General features: G+C 32.8%; 1 protein-coding gene across 38 annotated transcripts in view; it reads left to right on the top strand.

Moving 5' to 3' along the window:
• The window catches only part of LOC128213611 (trichohyalin-like), a 46,375-nt gene that overhangs the window by 8,160 nt on the left and 19,954 nt on the right, over positions 1 to 18,261 (top strand). For 19 of the 38 annotated variants that reach the window (XM_052919518.1, XM_052919517.1, XM_052919520.1 and 16 more), the window contains exons 4-14: positions 1,550 to 1,579; positions 3,657 to 3,785; positions 5,494 to 5,637; positions 6,866 to 6,979; positions 8,972 to 9,112; positions 10,778 to 10,909; positions 11,258 to 11,443; positions 12,793 to 12,924; positions 13,509 to 13,628; positions 17,034 to 17,351; positions 17,730 to 18,068. In XM_052919518.1, coding sequence (XP_052775478.1) covers positions 1,550 to 1,579; positions 3,657 to 3,785; positions 5,494 to 5,637; positions 6,866 to 6,979; positions 8,972 to 9,112; positions 10,778 to 10,909; positions 11,258 to 11,443; positions 12,793 to 12,924; positions 13,509 to 13,628; positions 17,034 to 17,351; positions 17,730 to 18,068 — 1,785 coding nt within the window. Of the gene's footprint in view, positions 1 to 994; positions 1,145 to 1,549; positions 1,580 to 2,245; positions 2,279 to 3,656; positions 3,786 to 5,493; positions 5,638 to 6,865; positions 6,980 to 8,308; positions 8,437 to 8,971; positions 9,113 to 10,777; positions 10,910 to 11,257; positions 11,444 to 12,792; positions 12,925 to 13,508; positions 13,629 to 17,033; positions 17,352 to 17,729; positions 18,069 to 18,261 lie in introns of those variants that run through there. The other 19 variants (XM_052919529.1, XM_052919555.1, XM_052919546.1 and 16 more) reach the window with 16 other exon arrangements.

The raw sequence follows: 18,261 nt of genomic DNA on the forward strand, positions 1-18,261 counted from the left end.
CATTGGTGTGGCTATCCTTCCTTAAGTTACAAAAACCTGTGATATCAAATTCGTTGCTTACATCATGTTAATGATAGGACCTTTGTTTGATAGGCACTGTTCACATCAAACCCATGTTCAAAGGAGCATAAGTCAAGTTGTACAAAAAGCAATTAAGATTCTCAAAGTTAAAAATGTAAACATTTGTGTGAATTTTAAATGTCAATTGCCTCTGTTAATCTCTAATTCGTTTTTCTGTAGTTCACCACCTTAATTCGTTTTACCAAAGTAAGTTCCACAACTTTCAAATATGCTCCTCAGACATTTGAAGATTTTGTATTTCAAACATATAATATTTACTTATTTCCACATATTAAATCCTTTGTTGTTCAATATATTAGTAAGTATACATTATGTATCAGTTATTATACCTTAAAAAAAATAATAATACGCACTCACGCGACGCAAAGCGAGTGATACATTTTATGGTGGCAGTAAGTGATAAAACTTGAATGTGACTTTTACATGAGGTTAGTTTGCTATTGTAATAGTTTCTAATGCATAGTAGTTTATATGGCATTTTCATAAAATTAAAAGTCAAAATATATCATATACTATTTTGGGTTTGAATGGTCTAGTTGTAATATGTCTGCTTCTTACCCAAGAGGTTGTGAGCTGAGTTTCATCAGGGGAACATTCTCTTTGACTCTCAAAAAGGACACCAGAACTAGCTTCTAGCAAAAAAAACAGACTCAAGCTTTTTGCATAAATATCAAGAGTGATTTATATCATGCAGCTCATAGTTGTAATATAATTAAGCTCAAATAAATTACAAATTTTTAAACAAACCTCAGTCTTTCAGCATTTTCAGTGCTTTGATTGAGTTCATAAGTTTTAGGAAAAGGTTTTTCTTTGAATGTCATAATCAAAATAGTTTTGAAAGTAACAGAAAATTAAATGTCAATGTCAAAAAATAGTTTTCATGAGTCTATTATTTAAATTGCTGACAATATAGGGGGATAGTGAACCTCATGCTATAAGGAGCATGCCACGACCCGTCACTCACGGCCCGCAAACTGCGGCAGATTATGAAGCGGAAATACAGCGAATGACCGATCGCTACCATAACAGATATAATGAGGTTCTATTTGAAGCACAAGATAAGGTGACATAGAATAGAGGATTTTCTTGGAAATTGGTCGGGCTGGTTGAGCCCAGTTTTGATCATGGGAATGGGCATTTTTCTTTACAGGGACAAGATGGGTAGGGCTGAACACTTATTCTGACTTTTTTCTTAGGAATCTTCAGGGTTTTTTTGCATACACTGTATTTCAGCATGGCTTAGCACTGCTATGATTTTGATTCTTTGCAAATAGGAATTTTCTGTACATGAAATTTCTCCTTCTAAAATAGAAAAAAATCACAAAACTGGGGTTGACATTTTGAAGTTGCAGGGCCTTTTCTGAGATTTAAGGGTCTTCCTAGATTGGAGAACTGGATTATCATTAATGCGTTATAAAGGATATTTCCAAGAATAAAAAAATCACATTGTTGGCATCTTTGTTCACAGGAGAGCCGATATATTTCGTCAAAACAAATGGTACGATTGTAATCATCATTTAATTCTTTGCACATGTAATATTATTATGTTTCGGTCACAAAACACTCCTTTTCTGTCTTAGTGTTATGTCACAAAAGTATTATTTTGTATGATATTTTTTTGTTCTTCTGTGTGTGACAATGTATAAAGAAAAATAAATACACTTGTTTTAAAGAGGCACAATATAGGTTGATGCAAAAACTTTTTTTTATAATTTTAATGCATTACTAAATTTTATGATAACTTTTATGGGCAAAATAAAGAGTATGACTTTGGTTCTGATAAAAAATATAAGCAATATTTTGGCACTTTTTAAGTGGGGAATTTGTAGCCAAGTAGCTATATATTAATTGAAAATAAAAACACATTTGTAAAGGCTAGTATTTTTTTTAACTACCCCGGTATACACAAATCGTACGCTTATTTTTGTTGTTATCATTAACGTCAAATGAGTTACACAGATAAATAATGCATTAGAATAAAAAAAAAATTGCATCAACTTATATCGTACCCCTTTAAGAAAAAATAGTTAACATTATAAGACACTGTGGAAACAGCATTATATTATTCCTGGGAATTCATATCAATGTACTTATGATATTTGTATTATGTATATATGTATATAGATATTTTCAATTATTTTTTGCTTCTGATTTGAAATACCAGCCTGCAGTTATAAGAAATGCCCTGTCTGAACAGGTAACTTAGGGTATATTTTTACTGACGTATCTCACAAAAATTATTGTTTGAATATAAAACAAAATATTGTTTAATCTGCATGCCTAATTATGTAAATACTTTTGACCAAGATAATGGTAGTGCGTTGATTCTATTGCATGCTTGACCACAACAGGTAAAAGCAAATACAATTAACAAAAGTAACGATATCTTTGGCATGAGAACTAAAAAGGTTTGTTACTTTAACTTTAAATGTTTGCTTAATTGGCAATTAATAGAAGTAACTGCATGAATACTAATTATGTCCCATGCAGTGAGACTTTCAAGGACTGTAGCGACATTTAAGAAAATTTGAATTTGGTTCACATATATCAAGCGAGGTAGGGGTCATGGCAAAAGAGAAGAGAAATATAAGGATTATTTTATGAATAAAAGTCATTTGGGGTAAATAGGAGGAGAAGCTAAATTTGAGAAGAGTTGTTTCACAGAATTAAGGATTGACTGCATTTTTCTGAACAGTTGATTATTGAAACATCATATACCATTGGTTAAATGATGTCAAGCTCATCCAATCAGAGTGCAGTACTGATAATGACAATGACATCATAAACCCTTGCAGTTTATATAATGCTTCATACACTACCAGTATGAATGTAAAGTATTTTCTTTAGACTGTGAGATTGTAAATATTATATATACATTTCATTTTTATTTTCAATGAATACTTAATTGTATTGGTAGATACATGGTCATGTTATATACTCAGAAAACTGTAGTTGTAGTCGATCCTACTCAAGTATGTTGTTGAACGAGAACAATCAATGCTGTGAAAATTATTCATGATTCTTTTTTCTGGGAAATTATATAAAATATTTTGAGATTTCCATATGAAGAGAAATCATGTATTAATGATAATTCATGAGGTATATAAAAAAAAAAATTATGTTCGGACAATAATTACATTATGATTCGGAGAATTTGAATTGCTCCACAGCATTTGATTATTCTGTCATATACTAGTTTTGCAAATAAACTTGGTTGTCAATAAGTTCCACAAAGAAAAATCAAAATGACATTTTACAAGGATTTGGTCAATTGGAATCGACCCAATAACAGCTTTATGCAGTCAGTTTCAACACTTCAAAGAGTTTCATTTGTCACCAGGCTGTTTTTTTGCAAGCATGGTTTAAAGATATAATGTATTTGGTTGGTTGAATAATATTCAGTGCTTTTAAAATTTGAAATGCTATGTTTATTTGCAAACAGAAGTATACATATAGTATATATACATGTACTTTAGATATATAAATATGATAAACAATTTCAGAGGTAAGTTGTCAATGCATGTGTTTTTATTTAAATATTTATGTTTAGATTTCTCTCTTTCCTCCCAAAACAGCCACATGACAGGGTATATTATAGAGTCGGTACACCTGAACAAGGATTTCCCACTCTGGGAAGTTATGAAAAACAGCGACAAGATCAAAATCTTGTTCGACAAAAAGAATATAATGACTTTTTAAGAAAGGTATATTACTTGTATCCATAGACGGCTCTCCTGTATCTGTGTGCATTGAAAATATTTTTGTTCATAAAAATTGCAATTTTGCTTTTTGGTAGAATAGTTTTTAGCAAATTTCTTGAACTACTCTCTACAAAATGACAACAGGTATGTTTTCTGATCGAAAAGGGAATATAAATAAAAACATAACACAGCAGTCAAAATTCAAATTTTTTTGTTGCAGTTTTTTTTCAAGTTATTCTTTTTTTTTCTAAAAAAATTCTATGTCATTTGGAATTCAAAATGAAAACAGAAATGAAGAAATATGTCTGATTGACCATTTGATGAGGTTAGCAAATATAAGTTTGATGAGTATAAAATTGAATAATTACCATTTCAGATAATTCTCAAAGTTGTACTTGTTTATAGAAGCTGGTTCAAGAAGTTGACTATTTTATCATTTTAGAGTAGACAAATTATTTATTTAATTTCAGCATTTAATGTAGAAATCATAGCTGCACATGTGGAAAAATGTTGACCAAAACTTAGTCGGTCATTTATTGAAATGTTTAAATCTGAAAATGTTTAAATCTGAATATGCACACAGACTTTTTATGTTTTATCCCTATCGATAATAAGAGTAACAATCTTCTTTACTAAGTTTCCTTTTAATTCATGCCTGACCTTACCCACTCCCCCCAAGAGGTTCCCCTTTTCACAGACAATAAAGAATATTAATTCTCAGGACCTCCTTCACAGAATTGCACAATACCTTAGCAGTTTTTATGCACTCTTTTTTTGGAATGGTTTTTTCTGCTTAGCAACACAATTTCCAGCACTTTTGGCAAAATAATTAACTAAATCATAAATAATCTTAACTTGTCTGGTTTTGGAAGAAAAAAAAGTCGAGGTATTGTCATAGCCTTGTTGTCGTTGACGTCGGCAGCTTCTTGTGCCAATTTAATCTTGGATATATAACTCAAAAGCTGCTCAAGATATTCATATGAAACTTGATACACATGTTACCAGCGGTAATGTGGACATGTATACCAAGGTACATAACTGTGGCTTTAATAATGATTGTGCTATTCCCCTTTTTCAACTGAAAAAAACCCTAGATCCAACAACTGTTGACATTTGGACACTGCAAGCACTTTGACAGATTCCCTAACAACAGGCCACTCAAGAAAGTTATAAATTCCTGTGTTCAGAATTATTTTACTTTTCCTGATAACTGTTAAATGTCTTGAAACAAAGCAAAATCCCCATATGTCAGAGTGTTTGAATTATTATCTACATTTTATTGCCTAAAATAATATGCCAATTGTATCATATTAACAATTTTGATTTTGCTTGAATCAGTTTTGCTGTTTTTGCTCCAATTTTTAATTTTAGAATTGCAGTAAAGTACTAGACTAGTCTAAACATGTTCGCCGATATTTTACGTCGTTGGACTTAATTAAGGCCTTTACTTAGGCAGTTATTTGTTACATTTCTACAATGTTTTGAAATTTTAATGCATGTCAGTATCCCATATTTATAAATATTTATGAGATTGCATGTCAAAGAAACTTTCCTATTGTAGTAATAAAACAAGATACAGGTTTATGATAATATTTTTTTCTTGCACGTTTATAAATCTGGAAAAAGCCTGATACCAATCATGAGCCTGAACCTTCATCAGAAATAACTGGCAACACATCAGAAATGTCAATTCTTACATTTGTTTCCATAGCAAAAAGAGTCGGAGAAGCAGAAGTTTGAGGCCCGTCGCCAGGCCCAACCAACAGGTGCCCCTGCTGCAGGGCCTCAGATCGACTATGACAGAAACAATGAGATGGCCAAACAAGAGGACCGCAAGGCTTATCAGGATTACATGGTGAGTTGGGTAGAATGACATGCAGAATTTGTAGCAGACAGCATGTTGAATGGAAATAAAATGCGGAATTTGTATCAGAAAACATGTTGAATGAGAATAAAATGCAGAATGTATATCAGAAAGCATGTTGAGTGAGAATAAATTGCAGATTTTGTGTTAGAAAGCATGTTGAATGAGAATAAAATGCAGAATTTGTAGCAGAAAGCATGTTGAATGAGAATAAAATGCAGAATTTGTAGCAGAAAGCATGTTGAATGAGAATAAAATGCAGAATTTTTATCAGAAAGCATGTTGAATGGGAATAAAATGCAGAATTTATATCAGAGAGCATGTTGAATGGACAGTTACTATAACTCAGGTACATGATACTGCAATTATTATTTTGGAGAATCCAATAACTATCCTTGGAGGTGAGGGTAGGGGTTTGGAACATCCCATCATCATTGACTGAACTGATTTACTTTTTAAAAAGAACAAATAGATAAATATGTGATACTGTTTATGAGCAGATACTTTTATATAATGAAAAGGAAACAAATAATTCTTAAAATAAAATTCAGGTTGGTTTAAAAGTAGTTGAGAGAATGGTAAGTGTTAAATGTGTCTCAAAATTGGGATGGAGAAATAGACTGTTGAAACAAGGGGATCGGAATGGCTGCAAGCAAACATCTATAAGGCTGGTAAATTTTAAATATTGTCTCTTGACAAATTAATAAATGTACAAAGTATGTAATTAATGAATTCCTTAAAGGAATATTTGGAATGTCTGACAATGTTTTGAGTATATTGTGTGCTGTCATGAACATAATCAAGATCATTTATTACATAGTGTAAGCTAGATTAGAAAGATTTTATTAATCAGAAATATTGCATGTGTAGTTTTTGTAGTTTTATTTTTTGTCCAGTGATGTAAATGTATGACTTACTTACCACTTTGTGTCTGTATCATGCAATAAATATTGCAAACAAGATTGAAAAGGCCCCATAGAGAACAAATGAAAAATCAAGTAAATAATTATAAACTTACCTACTTCATTTTTTACTATTATTCAAATTGTCCAAAACTGAAACATTTAGTTGGGGGAGGGTTTGAACTTTTGCCTAATTTTCGTGTTAGCCCCATTCAGCAAGCATGTTTTGTGGTAGGTAAGTCATCTTTGCAGCTAATTTACTGGACATGTTATAATGTTGTGGCCTGATACTTGACTTTGATGTTACTTTTACCAAGGGAAAGTACCAACATCCTCAGAATGCTTCTCAAAAACCTCCAATAAATTATGAGGAGAACAGAAGAGTTTTAAATGAGGAGCGAAAAAGAGATTATAATCAATTGATGGAGAAGGTAACTGCAGCACAGTGTAGAAACATCCTGAGCACACCTTTCTGATTTACAGGCTTTTGAAACTTACTCCCCCTTTATATGATTTTTTTCAGCTAACATCTGTGTAGTAGAGTAGTCTTTCAGGTTTTTTTTTCTTTTCTTCTTAAGGCTTAAGGCCTTCAGGAATGCTTTATTTGCCCCATAATTGAGACAAAGGGGTCTGGGGCCATTACCAAGTTCAATCTTGTTGAATTTGGCAAATACATTGGCTTTGGTCATTATTCTGAAGGATTGTTTAAGAAGTCTTTATTCATTTGAATGGAAGTGCTATTCAAAATAACATCCATATAACCTCTTGTATTTGAATGATATTGCCATATTTGGGTATATTATTGTCTACAAACTTAAGCTATTGTGAATACAAACTACTTTGTTAAGCACTTCTTTTTTAATGTATTTTTCTTTTGGCACCCCTGTTTCCCTGATTTGGTAAAAAACATGATTTTTAAAAAAAAAAAAAAATGAAAATCTGAACATTTCCCCTGAAATTGGCCATTATGATGATTTTTAGACTACTTGATTTATAGTGCACTGTAGCTAGTGTTGCACAGCATTTAGGTCAACTTTTATTTTACTTTCTGCAAATTTGGGTGAACATTCCATGTGTGACACATCTGTAGTGTATTTCTATTAGTAATTAAGAGATATTAGTGAACTGGTGGTTTAAAGTCCCAGTATCACCAAGGATTAAATATTTAAAAATATATATAAAATTGTGTATATAACTTTGATAAAATCTCAGATAATGTTTGATAAACCTCGAAAATCATGTGATGCTTTATTAAACAGAAATGGATGGGAAATACCAAGGGAATCCCTATACTTGACCACTAACTCACTATATGCTAATGAGGTAGATAAGTGGGCGGAGCATAGCACTTTGCAATCAATACCTGAGCAGTTGCTTGACTCTTTTAAGGTTTTAAACTGGAGAAATAACAAGAGAAATACTGAATATTTTCAAATGAAATTTCACAGATCATACTCTATCTTTTTCATTTTGTAATTGTGATAAATGCTGCTTTTTTGTCATCCTGGGCGAAACAAATCCAAAAGGTTAAAAAAAGTTTATTCGGATATACATACAAAAAAATAAGTTTACATCACTAAAACATACTGGGACTTTAAGTAGTACTTATGTTTCAGTGAATTATTTCTTACCATTGTTCTTAAGACAAAAACTCTATCTACTAACATTGTCTTGTGAAACTGAATACTCGTAACACAAATTCTTCCAGTGCACACCTAGTGAAATCTGATATTGATATTTCATATTTCTAAATGTTTTGATTGGTTTTGATTGTTTTTAAACAATTTGAGATCAATATAGCTTTTATTATTGTAGTCAAAGTTACATGAAAACTAATAAAATCTCGTTTTGATGATTATATAAATAAGAAAATTATGGATTACTTAAGGTTTGTTATCATTATCTGTTGATTAATCCCTCCATACCAATGACTTTTAATTATATATGGTTGTTATGTGTTGTTTCACACTTAAAAGGTATTTGATATAATATATAGATTAAGACTCGACAAACTCTTTTTTTCGCGGAAATTTGTATCATGGAAAGTCCCATTTAATTCTATCTTTCTATAATACAACCTTTTTGATAATAATAATCATTGTACAGCTTCATTAAAAGATAAGGTTTAACAATCTATATTCGCTTCTGTTCATACATTGGCTGAACCAAGAAAGTTCACGTGAAGCTGCTCGTTCTATATATAATGTCTTATTCCAACTTCAGGTAAAGACTATTGTTCATATTGACTTATAACAACGAATGTGAAAAGGTCATCATAAAAAAAATTCTACTGTCTAGACTAAATTTAATTTAACCATAGAAAAGTCAAACTGAAAAATGGCTTTTTCTGTATTTTTTCTTCTGATGCTGGTTTGTTCAATAGTAACCATGTTATTTGTTAAAACTGATCATCTGTTTTACAGAAAGCCAAAGAGGAACGTTATTGGGCCATGCGCGGTCGCCCAGTAACTCCCCCTGGAGGTTTAAACATCGGCAGCTACGAAAGACATCAGAAAGAATCTGCAGAACAGAAGAAGAAGGAATACAAAGAAATGTTAGATCAGGTAAGACAACTCACCATGAAAATTGAGATTAACAAGAGTTACCTCCCTTATTTAAACAGATAACCTGTTCTTTTGTGTTTGAAATAATTTTTTGGCAAAGTTAACCTATTTTTGTGTGAATTACAGGAATTTGTGTAGAACATTTTTAAAATTGAGCAATTAATTATGTTGCATGAGTTTAAATAATGTTGGCATAAAAAGGTATATTTCACCCCTGCGATATTGTAGAATGATTTTATTTTGTGAGGTTCTTTTTTCATGATCTTTTGCTTATGGCCAATTTTACAAGCCTTAAAATTTCACAACACCATTATAATGAAATAAGTTAGCCTGCAATGGCAAACAACTGTCAATCAATATCAAGCTAGTTTTTAAATATATTCCCTTATTAATTCTCAAAAAATGATGAATATGAAACCCGCATGTAATTTAAGCAACTATAGTAAGTCATGCAGAAGATCTAAGCTAGTATTCAATAAGCATCTTAGATTTATCTAAGGAGTGTTTTCATTGGCCAGTTAATCTTATTGTCCAATCAAAACAGCCAGATTTCACATTCATCTTGAAATTAAATCTAAGATGTTTACTGAATACAGCACATGAGGTCTCGATTACAATTCTATTTATATTTTACATGAAATGTGATGTACATGAATTTCTGTAATTCCATAGGATTTTTGTTTTGTCTGCATTTTGACAACTTAAAATGGAAAAGGTTGCACATGTTGTGTGAGTTGATATAATAAACACTAATGAAGGTACTGGTATAGACATTGTATTAAAAGCATGTTTTGAGTGTTGTGCGATTGAAAATCTTAATTTCACAATCAATTCTGTACTAACTTAAATGTTAAGCTGGATTTTTAGTGCTGAAATCAGCATTTCAATTTTGAATCAACAAGTTGCATTTTGATGTATGTGTTCCGTCTACAGTACATTATTACTATCGGAAAATTAGCTGACAAAATCTTGTTTTCGCATATATTTCCTTAATTTATGTTATGGAGAGAAAACAGTCAATCACAAATTATGTCTGCACCATATCTCTTGAACCACTTGAAGGATTTTGAAATAACCTGTCACAAATATTCATCCTACTGAGACAATGTGCAGAGCGCATGTTATAACCAGCTCAGTTCAAGATCAAGGTTACACTTAGAGGTCAAAGGTTATTTGAATACAATTGGACTATATTTTGTGTTCCATGTTCACCATAATGAGATGATGTGCAGAGAGCATATTACAACCAGCTCGGTTCAAGGTCAAGGTCACACTAAGAGGTCAAAGGTCATATGACTAGATTTCATGTCTGCTCCATATCATTCTCTTGAACCACATGAAGAACAAAAACAACTGTCTATTTTTTTTCTAAAATTTTATATAGAAAAAAAACACAATGTAACTCTGAATACATACAATAAAGTTCCCAATTTGGCACAAAGGAAATTGCCTTATATATTATTCATGATTGCAAGATACCTTGCAAATTGTCCAACGGTATTTAATGAAGCCGAGAGCATAAGAGTGATAGGCTAATATTATAAGAGGAAAAAAGCATAACACTCAAAGCATGCTTAATCAGGCACAAATTATTTTATTGTGTCATGATGGTTTAAGGAAGAAGGTATTTATTAAGCACAAAATATTTTTGTGTCATGATTATAGCAAACTGCAGAGCAGCTGAGAATGAAGGCTTTTGAAAGGGTTGCTGAGGTTTCCCCGGGTCACATAAATTATCGAGAAGATGAACGCCCCCTAGTGGGCTCCCCTCGCGATGTTAACTATTATTTACATGAGGTGAGGGATAACTCCTCTGACTTTTAACTCAAAGTTACTTCCCTTTAGACTATTTGATTCACTTGTAGAATTTTATTGATTTTTTTACTCTTAACACCAATTGATTAAATCCAATCTGTTTGATTCTTCCATTCCTTTTACAACTTGAAAATAATTTTGTTAGTAGTTCTTCTATTGAATTTTTATTTAAATATTTCAACTTATGTTAAAAAGCCATTCTATTGCTGAAACCTCTAGTAAAACATTTCGCTATGTAATTAAGTATCCTAATACTTTTCACAAATATAAGAAGAAAGCATTCATGCAGCTTAAACTAATTGTTGCACGTTTACATTTAAATGCATGCAGAAAGAGGAAAAACGGGACAAATTTAGGCACGATTTAAAGGCACCAAGAAAACGGGAAGAATATTCTCCCGAATCACACAGAAATACTCAATATCCGAAAGCGGACGACCAAAATTTAAAAGCATTTATTGATGTTGAACGTGAAAAACGGGAAAATCAGCGTCAATACGCTGAAGAGCTTGCACAGGTATATTGTAAGCCACGTCACGTTGTCATGTATTCATTTAGACATTTATATATACGCCAGTTTGAAACTTTCCATTAGATTTTAGACCTTGTATATGTTTGTCTTGAACAGATGCTTTTTGCTTGCCATGGTGTTAGTTAGTTTAAGTAAAATATATGGCTTTGAAAGTCATCAGCTTATAAGAGATATTGACTTATTGTAAGGGAATATTAAGTGAGAACAAGTCGATTTGCACAACATAGTTGTAAATCGATGTATGAGCGCATGAAAAAATTCTCAAGCTGACCTTGGCATTGTATTTTAATTCCATATTTGGAAAGACATATTCTGTATACTTAGGCACATGTATTGAAAATTCATTGTGTTACAATGTACCGTTGTGCATATATTTCCTCACAGTGAAAACCTTGAAACTATTTAACTAAATGTTCATGTATCGATTAAGATAAAAAAGACAACTTTCCTTTAACAGTAAGGGTAAATATAGACAATCTGACTACAATGTATATAAGATTTTCTTGCAATCTTATTCATGACCTGATTCAATTATCTTTGATATTGAGCAATAGTAAAAGTTCTCACTTTTTTTTCCATTGCAATAGTTGATGACCAAAAGGGTGGTTAGAACATTTTTCCTGCCCTAAACAGTTAATAACTGTGTATTCTTGGACGCTGTGTCATTATATTCCTGTGTTCATTTTTTCTTCCAAATGCAGCTTCTCAAATGAAAGAAAATAGGCTAGAAAAATGCTGGGGTTTTTTACCAATTTGCTGTCTTTTGTCAGTTTTATTGCAACTTTTTTTAACTAATCATATGTCACTATTTGAAACTAACACATCACTGTCACACAATCTCACTTAAATTATTGTATTTTATTTGGCACAAAGTTTGTATTTGTTCACCAGGCTGTGCCAGTTTCACAACTTTTACTGATGTTATACCTATAAAACATGTATTTTTTAGTCGTTCACAAGATCACTAGTCATGCTCATATAATTCAGCTAGAAATTTGCATAGTTTTATGTGTAAAATATTTTAGTTCATGTGAGTATCAAATGTTGTAATTGCACCATATCTAGTTTGTATTCAGAATTAGTTCAAAATTTGACATAACTATTATTTATGAATCAGGTTTTCATTTGTATGCTTAGTTCGATACTGTTTCGGTTTAATTAATATAAATTGCATTGCTTATAAATGTACCTTTTATCCCTGTTTTATTCTTTTTGTAAAGTATGCAAAATGGTTATATTTTTAAAACAAAACAGTGGTTTGTATTCTTTTGTTTTTTGCTGAAATATATGATTTTATAAGTACAAATAAGAAATAATACATTATCTTCTTACAGCAACAGAGAGAGCACATGTATCTGAAAGCTCGACAGGAGCCTGAAGTGGCAGTAATGGACCGTTCTGGGGTCAGGGAGCAATACCTTGCCAGCAAACCCCCTGCTGGGCCCGGCTTCAGACCAAGAGATGAGGTAATTGTCTCCCTTGATTTAAGAATACTCTTCAGTTATCTTGGGAGTGAGCTCCCTTTGTTGATTGATGCATGGGTTTTATTTTCTTGAAGTAGTTGATAATTTGACAAGAACGAAGCATTTAAGGCAAATACCTGACATTTCCCCTCAGACATTTAGCATTTATAATAACAGAATTATCACAATGGTCAGTTTACCATTTAATTTTAAAATGGTATGTCTAGGCAAGGCATTAAACTTTGAGTTGTTTATGACATTAACCTGCCCTTGAATGCTTTCTTCTTGTTAGATTATTATTGCAAGTACACACATCTTATTTTATGCACTTCCCACATTAATACATTAATCAACTGAAACATTTCAAGAAAAAGACGCATAAACAATTAACATCTATAAATGTTCAAATAAGGTCAGGTTATTTTTACATCAAATCATTTTGAAGTACAAAAATCAAGAAAAGTGATTGTTCTAACTTCATTTTTCCTTTGATAATTCTAGATGTCATGACTCATGTTATGTTTTGCTAGTACAGATAACAATGTTGAATGTGGATTAACTAGAAATATTAAATTTCGATCATGCAGCCGACAAAGCAAAATCCCGCCTTCTGGAATGATGGTCACAGATCACGTGGTCCAATGTCCCTTGATTCCAACGTTCCAAGATCTAACATGTCTAGCTCAAGCAAAATGGGAACTCCCTTGGTAAATCTCAGTCTTAGGAGTTTATGGCCCACTTGTTCAGAACTTTGTTAAAGTTATTAATAGCAACGTGATTAACGTTATCGTTGTTAAACTTTTAAGGTGAACTATTTGATGAGGTGCTCATATATTTAAAAAAAAAAACAAGTACAGCTGAAACAATTGTTTCAAATGTTGTTAGGAATACTCAGCAGATCATAAGTATATCTGTGACCCATGGGCCAGTATTCAATATTGTACTTTTCCTTATCCTTAGACTTGCCTCAGTGATTCCATTCAGCCTATTGGTCAGTTAAATAGACAGGCCAACCAAAACACTGAGTTTCTAATCTTAAATTTAAGATCAAAGTTGCTTAATGAATTTGGCCCCAGAGCAATACCGAATCGAAAGTTAACAATGATGACGTTATCAATGTTGTTTACTTTAAAAAAGTTCAGAACAATCGGCCATATACATGTAGTTGATTCTCAATTATCGAACGCTTCTGCTTCCTGTTTCGTTTGCATGTACCTAGCTCACGCTGATAATGGAAGATCACTCTCCTTTTGTTCCTCTTTTTAAATTCAGATATATTTGTCAGGAACTATTCTTATCTTAGGAGTGTAGCCAGTTCTCAAATGCCTTTGCCTTAATTGTTACATTGCTCACACTTAAAATTCAGCAGGTTCTGTTTAAGTCTCAATCTTACCAGTATAATTATACCATGTAGAGGATTTTAACATGCTTCCACTGTATGAACCTAAATGGCCTCCAATTGATAACTACTCACTTTCCATTTTGTTCCTCTCGTGTATTTGAGAAAGGAAAATCTCATTCTTAGGACCATACCCAGTCATCGAAAACTTTTGTATGAACAAGCTCGAAATCTTTCATAAGTGCTTGGTAGTACCAATATTTTCCTACATACAAGACTATTATAAAATCCAGAACTTGAGCAAGGTCAGACAGTATTTTACCAGTGCAGGGCTTGCGGGCTTGTGCTAATTTCTACTACAGTATAAAATTATTGTAAAGAATTCTCAATATATTTCTTCTTCTTTTTACTTGTGTTTCCTTTCTCAGACTGAAAAGTCACTATCTGTTTTGTTCCTTTGTATTGGTTTGAAAGATTTCCAAATGTATTCAAAGTTAATTGTAAGCGTGAGAGGGGTCTATTGATGTAGGTTTCCACTGCTCCTTGAGTACCTCTTCAGTCTTTTGTATTCAGTGTGTGTATACCACATGACAAATTACATCATATATGCTACGTCGGAGGGTAATATTTTGCTTAAAATGAAGACTTAAAGCAAAGTTAAATTTTCTTTCACTTCACCATTTTAAATGAAATAAAAGGCAGTCTATGACGCTTAAAGAGCCCTGTCTTCACTTTATTACCAAAGTTTAATAAGGTGATTAGTTTTATCAAACACTTTGACAAACCTGTTTCCAAAATAACGTTTTGACAGTGCTCTGTCAGACGGCCATTTTGTGAAAAGGTTTGTCAAAGTGTTTTAAGAAACTAACTCTCAACGAAACTCTGGTAAAAGACCGAAGGCGGGGCTCTGTAAGCAGCGTATACTGCACTATGTTTCATTTAAAATAGTGAAGAAATAGTTCAGTTATCTTTGTTTAAAGACTTCATTCGAAGCAAAATGTTGCCTTCCGACGTAGCATTTATGACACAATTCATCACGTGGTATACACACACTGGTATTGGTTTGAAAGAAAAGTATATTGGTTTTTTTCAAGAAGGTTTCCAAATGTTGATAGCTAGAGTAATCAAGTTGTAAACATAAATAGGAGTCCACCTCTAATCGAAGAGGTCATGGGTTTGAGCGCCACATTGGGGAACATTTTCTGGGCCTCCTAGAACATTACAGGACAGCATTACTGGTTTTTACCCTGAGAATGCGACTCAAGAGTGGTTTATACCTGAGCTTATGACCATCTTCACAACCAAGTTACAATAAGTTAATATAGACTAATTTAACTAACAAATTTCCTTGGACCCTTTTTCTTTGTTCTTTGCTACAATATAGATAATTGTCTTGCCTAGAATCTATGGTACCTAGATTTCTACAATTACCTCTTAGGTAGACCTGGGTGAATATAATGGTTTTTGATTGTAGACTTCCTTTGAGAAATTGCACTTTGTCATTTTTAGCTCACCTGAGCACAAAGTGCTCAAGGTGAGCTATTGTGATCGCCCTGTGTCCGTCATCGTCGTCCGTCATCAACAATTTGACCGTTAACACTCTAGAGGTCACAATTTGGGCACAATCTTAATGAAGCTTGGTCAGAATGTTACCCTCAATAAAATCTTTGACGAGTTTCATATTGGGTCATCTGGGGTTAAAAACTAGGTCACCAGGTCAAATTAAAGGAAAAGCTTTTTAACACTATAGAGGTCACATTTATGACTGTATCTTCAGGAAATTTGGTCAGAATATTAATATTAATAATCTCTAGGTCAAGTTCGAATCTGGGTCATGTGCGATCAAAAACTAGGTCACCAGGTCAAATTTAAGGAAAAGCTTGTTAACACTCTAGAGGTCACATTTATAACTGTATCTTCATGAAAGTTGGTCAGAATGTTTATATTAATAATCTCTAAGTCAAGTTTGAATCCGGGTCATGTGTGGTCAAAAACTAGGTCATTAGATCAAATCATAGGAAAAGCTTGTTAGCATTCTAGAGGTCACATTTATGACAGTATGCTCATGAAACTTAGTCAGAATGTTTATATTGATGAGCTCTAGGCCAAGTTGGAATCTGGGTCATGTGCAGTTGAAAACTAGGTCACCAGGTCAAATAATAGGAAAAGTATGTTAACACTCTAGAGGCCAAATTTATTACCATATGTTCATGGAACTTGACAATTTTCATGTTTATCTCCAACCATAACAAGAACAGAAAATAAAAATGTACAAATAAAGACAAGTACGCATCCTTTCTAAGGTAGCAGACCACCAGACAGACATTTCAAATTCTCTAAAACTGTAATACCCTCAACTGTAATATTTAACATGTAGCTTTGAAAACTAGTTCTAAATTAGTTTTAATTAAGTCCCCTCTGGTTGCACTTTCCATTGCCCTGAAAAACACTTATTCCCTCTCCCTGTCACAATGCCCTTGCCCTGAAAACACTTATTTCACACTTGAATTGGATCAGGTGAGCGATACAGGGCCTTCAGGGCCCTCTTGTTCATTTTATGGTGTCAAAGTTTTTCACCTTTATTTTAAACAGATTAAAAACATTATTTTAACTTAAAATAACTCTTTAGATCATCTCGGTACATACAAAATAATTATCTGCACTCATTGTTCGAACATTTCTAATATTTTTTTATTCAATCACTTCCCTACATCTTTTCTACCATCTAAAACTGCACAAGAGTTTTAACACCCTGCACAAATTTTGCACCTAGGCATTTAAAACATCCGAGCCCCAAAATAGACGCCCAATACCAGAACGCCCAAGGCATGGACAACCCCCATACCACGGGGAGAGGGAAAACGATGCAGAAAAAGTTGTGTACAAGGCTGTAGACCAAGTTGAACCTCAAGGTCAAGAACCAAGACAGGGTCAAGGTCATCCACCTCAAGGTCAATCTCAGAGAGGACCTGGAAATTTATACAGTGATGAAAAGACGAGAACTCCACCAGAATGGCTAAAAAACGATGCTTATTCCAATTCTTTACAACGACCAGTAGATAGTAATCAGTCAGTCATAGGCACACCTTTGGTAATTGCTAACTTCTTTGTCTTAAAATAAGTTAATTTCTAATTTTCTAATTACCTGGTATAGTTCTAAAATTCTAATAACATTTTATAGTCCTTAATTTCCTACTACCTTTTATTTATTTAATCAATGATTTTTATTTGTCTATCTTGACGCAAAAATTTGTTTCTATTTTTCTTTGTCTTATCAAGAGTGCATTAAAAATTCTGTTAAATCATCAAAATATGTATTACAAATTCTGTTATTCAAATGTTGATTGGATTTTTCCTCTGAATGTTGATTGCATTATGTTATATTTTTTAATTGCACATTCCATTTTAAATCAAAATCACTATGGTAACAGGTTTCGCACAATTTTTTTTATTTCATCTCCCTTCACAGGCATTCAAAACTCCCTATCGACCTATACAACAGCACCCTGCACGACCTTCACCTCTACCTGACAATTCCTACTCACAAAATCAGCGACCTATATACAATGAACTTGACCCTACATCTCAAAGGGCAAGGTCGCGAGGATCCCCTGACCAAGGTCGTGGGTCACGAAGGTCGTACGAAGCTGAACGAAGGCCAGGAGGTCAAGGTCAAGAAGAAATGAACGATAAATCACCTAGAAGAAAAAAGCAGTCACTTTATAATGATAACGAAGACGTGCTCGCTAAACGTGACAAAGCTAATAAGGAAAGACAAGAGGAGTATAATGAATACATTAAGATGAAGGTTTGTTCCGTTTTTATGATTTTCATTTTGTTCTAGGTGCTTTACCCTTGTTTGGTTTTACAGTTTTGCCTATGAATTTGCACATTGCCTTTGCGACGCACTTTTGATTGATGTGTCCCATCATTTCCCTAGAAGATACTAAAAATTATATAATGTTATATGCAAACATGTACACTTCTAAACACTAAAAAAA

Source organism: Mya arenaria, chromosome 13 (assembly GCF_026914265.1).
Source record: "Mya arenaria isolate MELC-2E11 chromosome 13, ASM2691426v1".
Lineage (NCBI taxonomy): Eukaryota > Metazoa > Mollusca > Bivalvia > Myida > Myidae > Mya > Mya arenaria.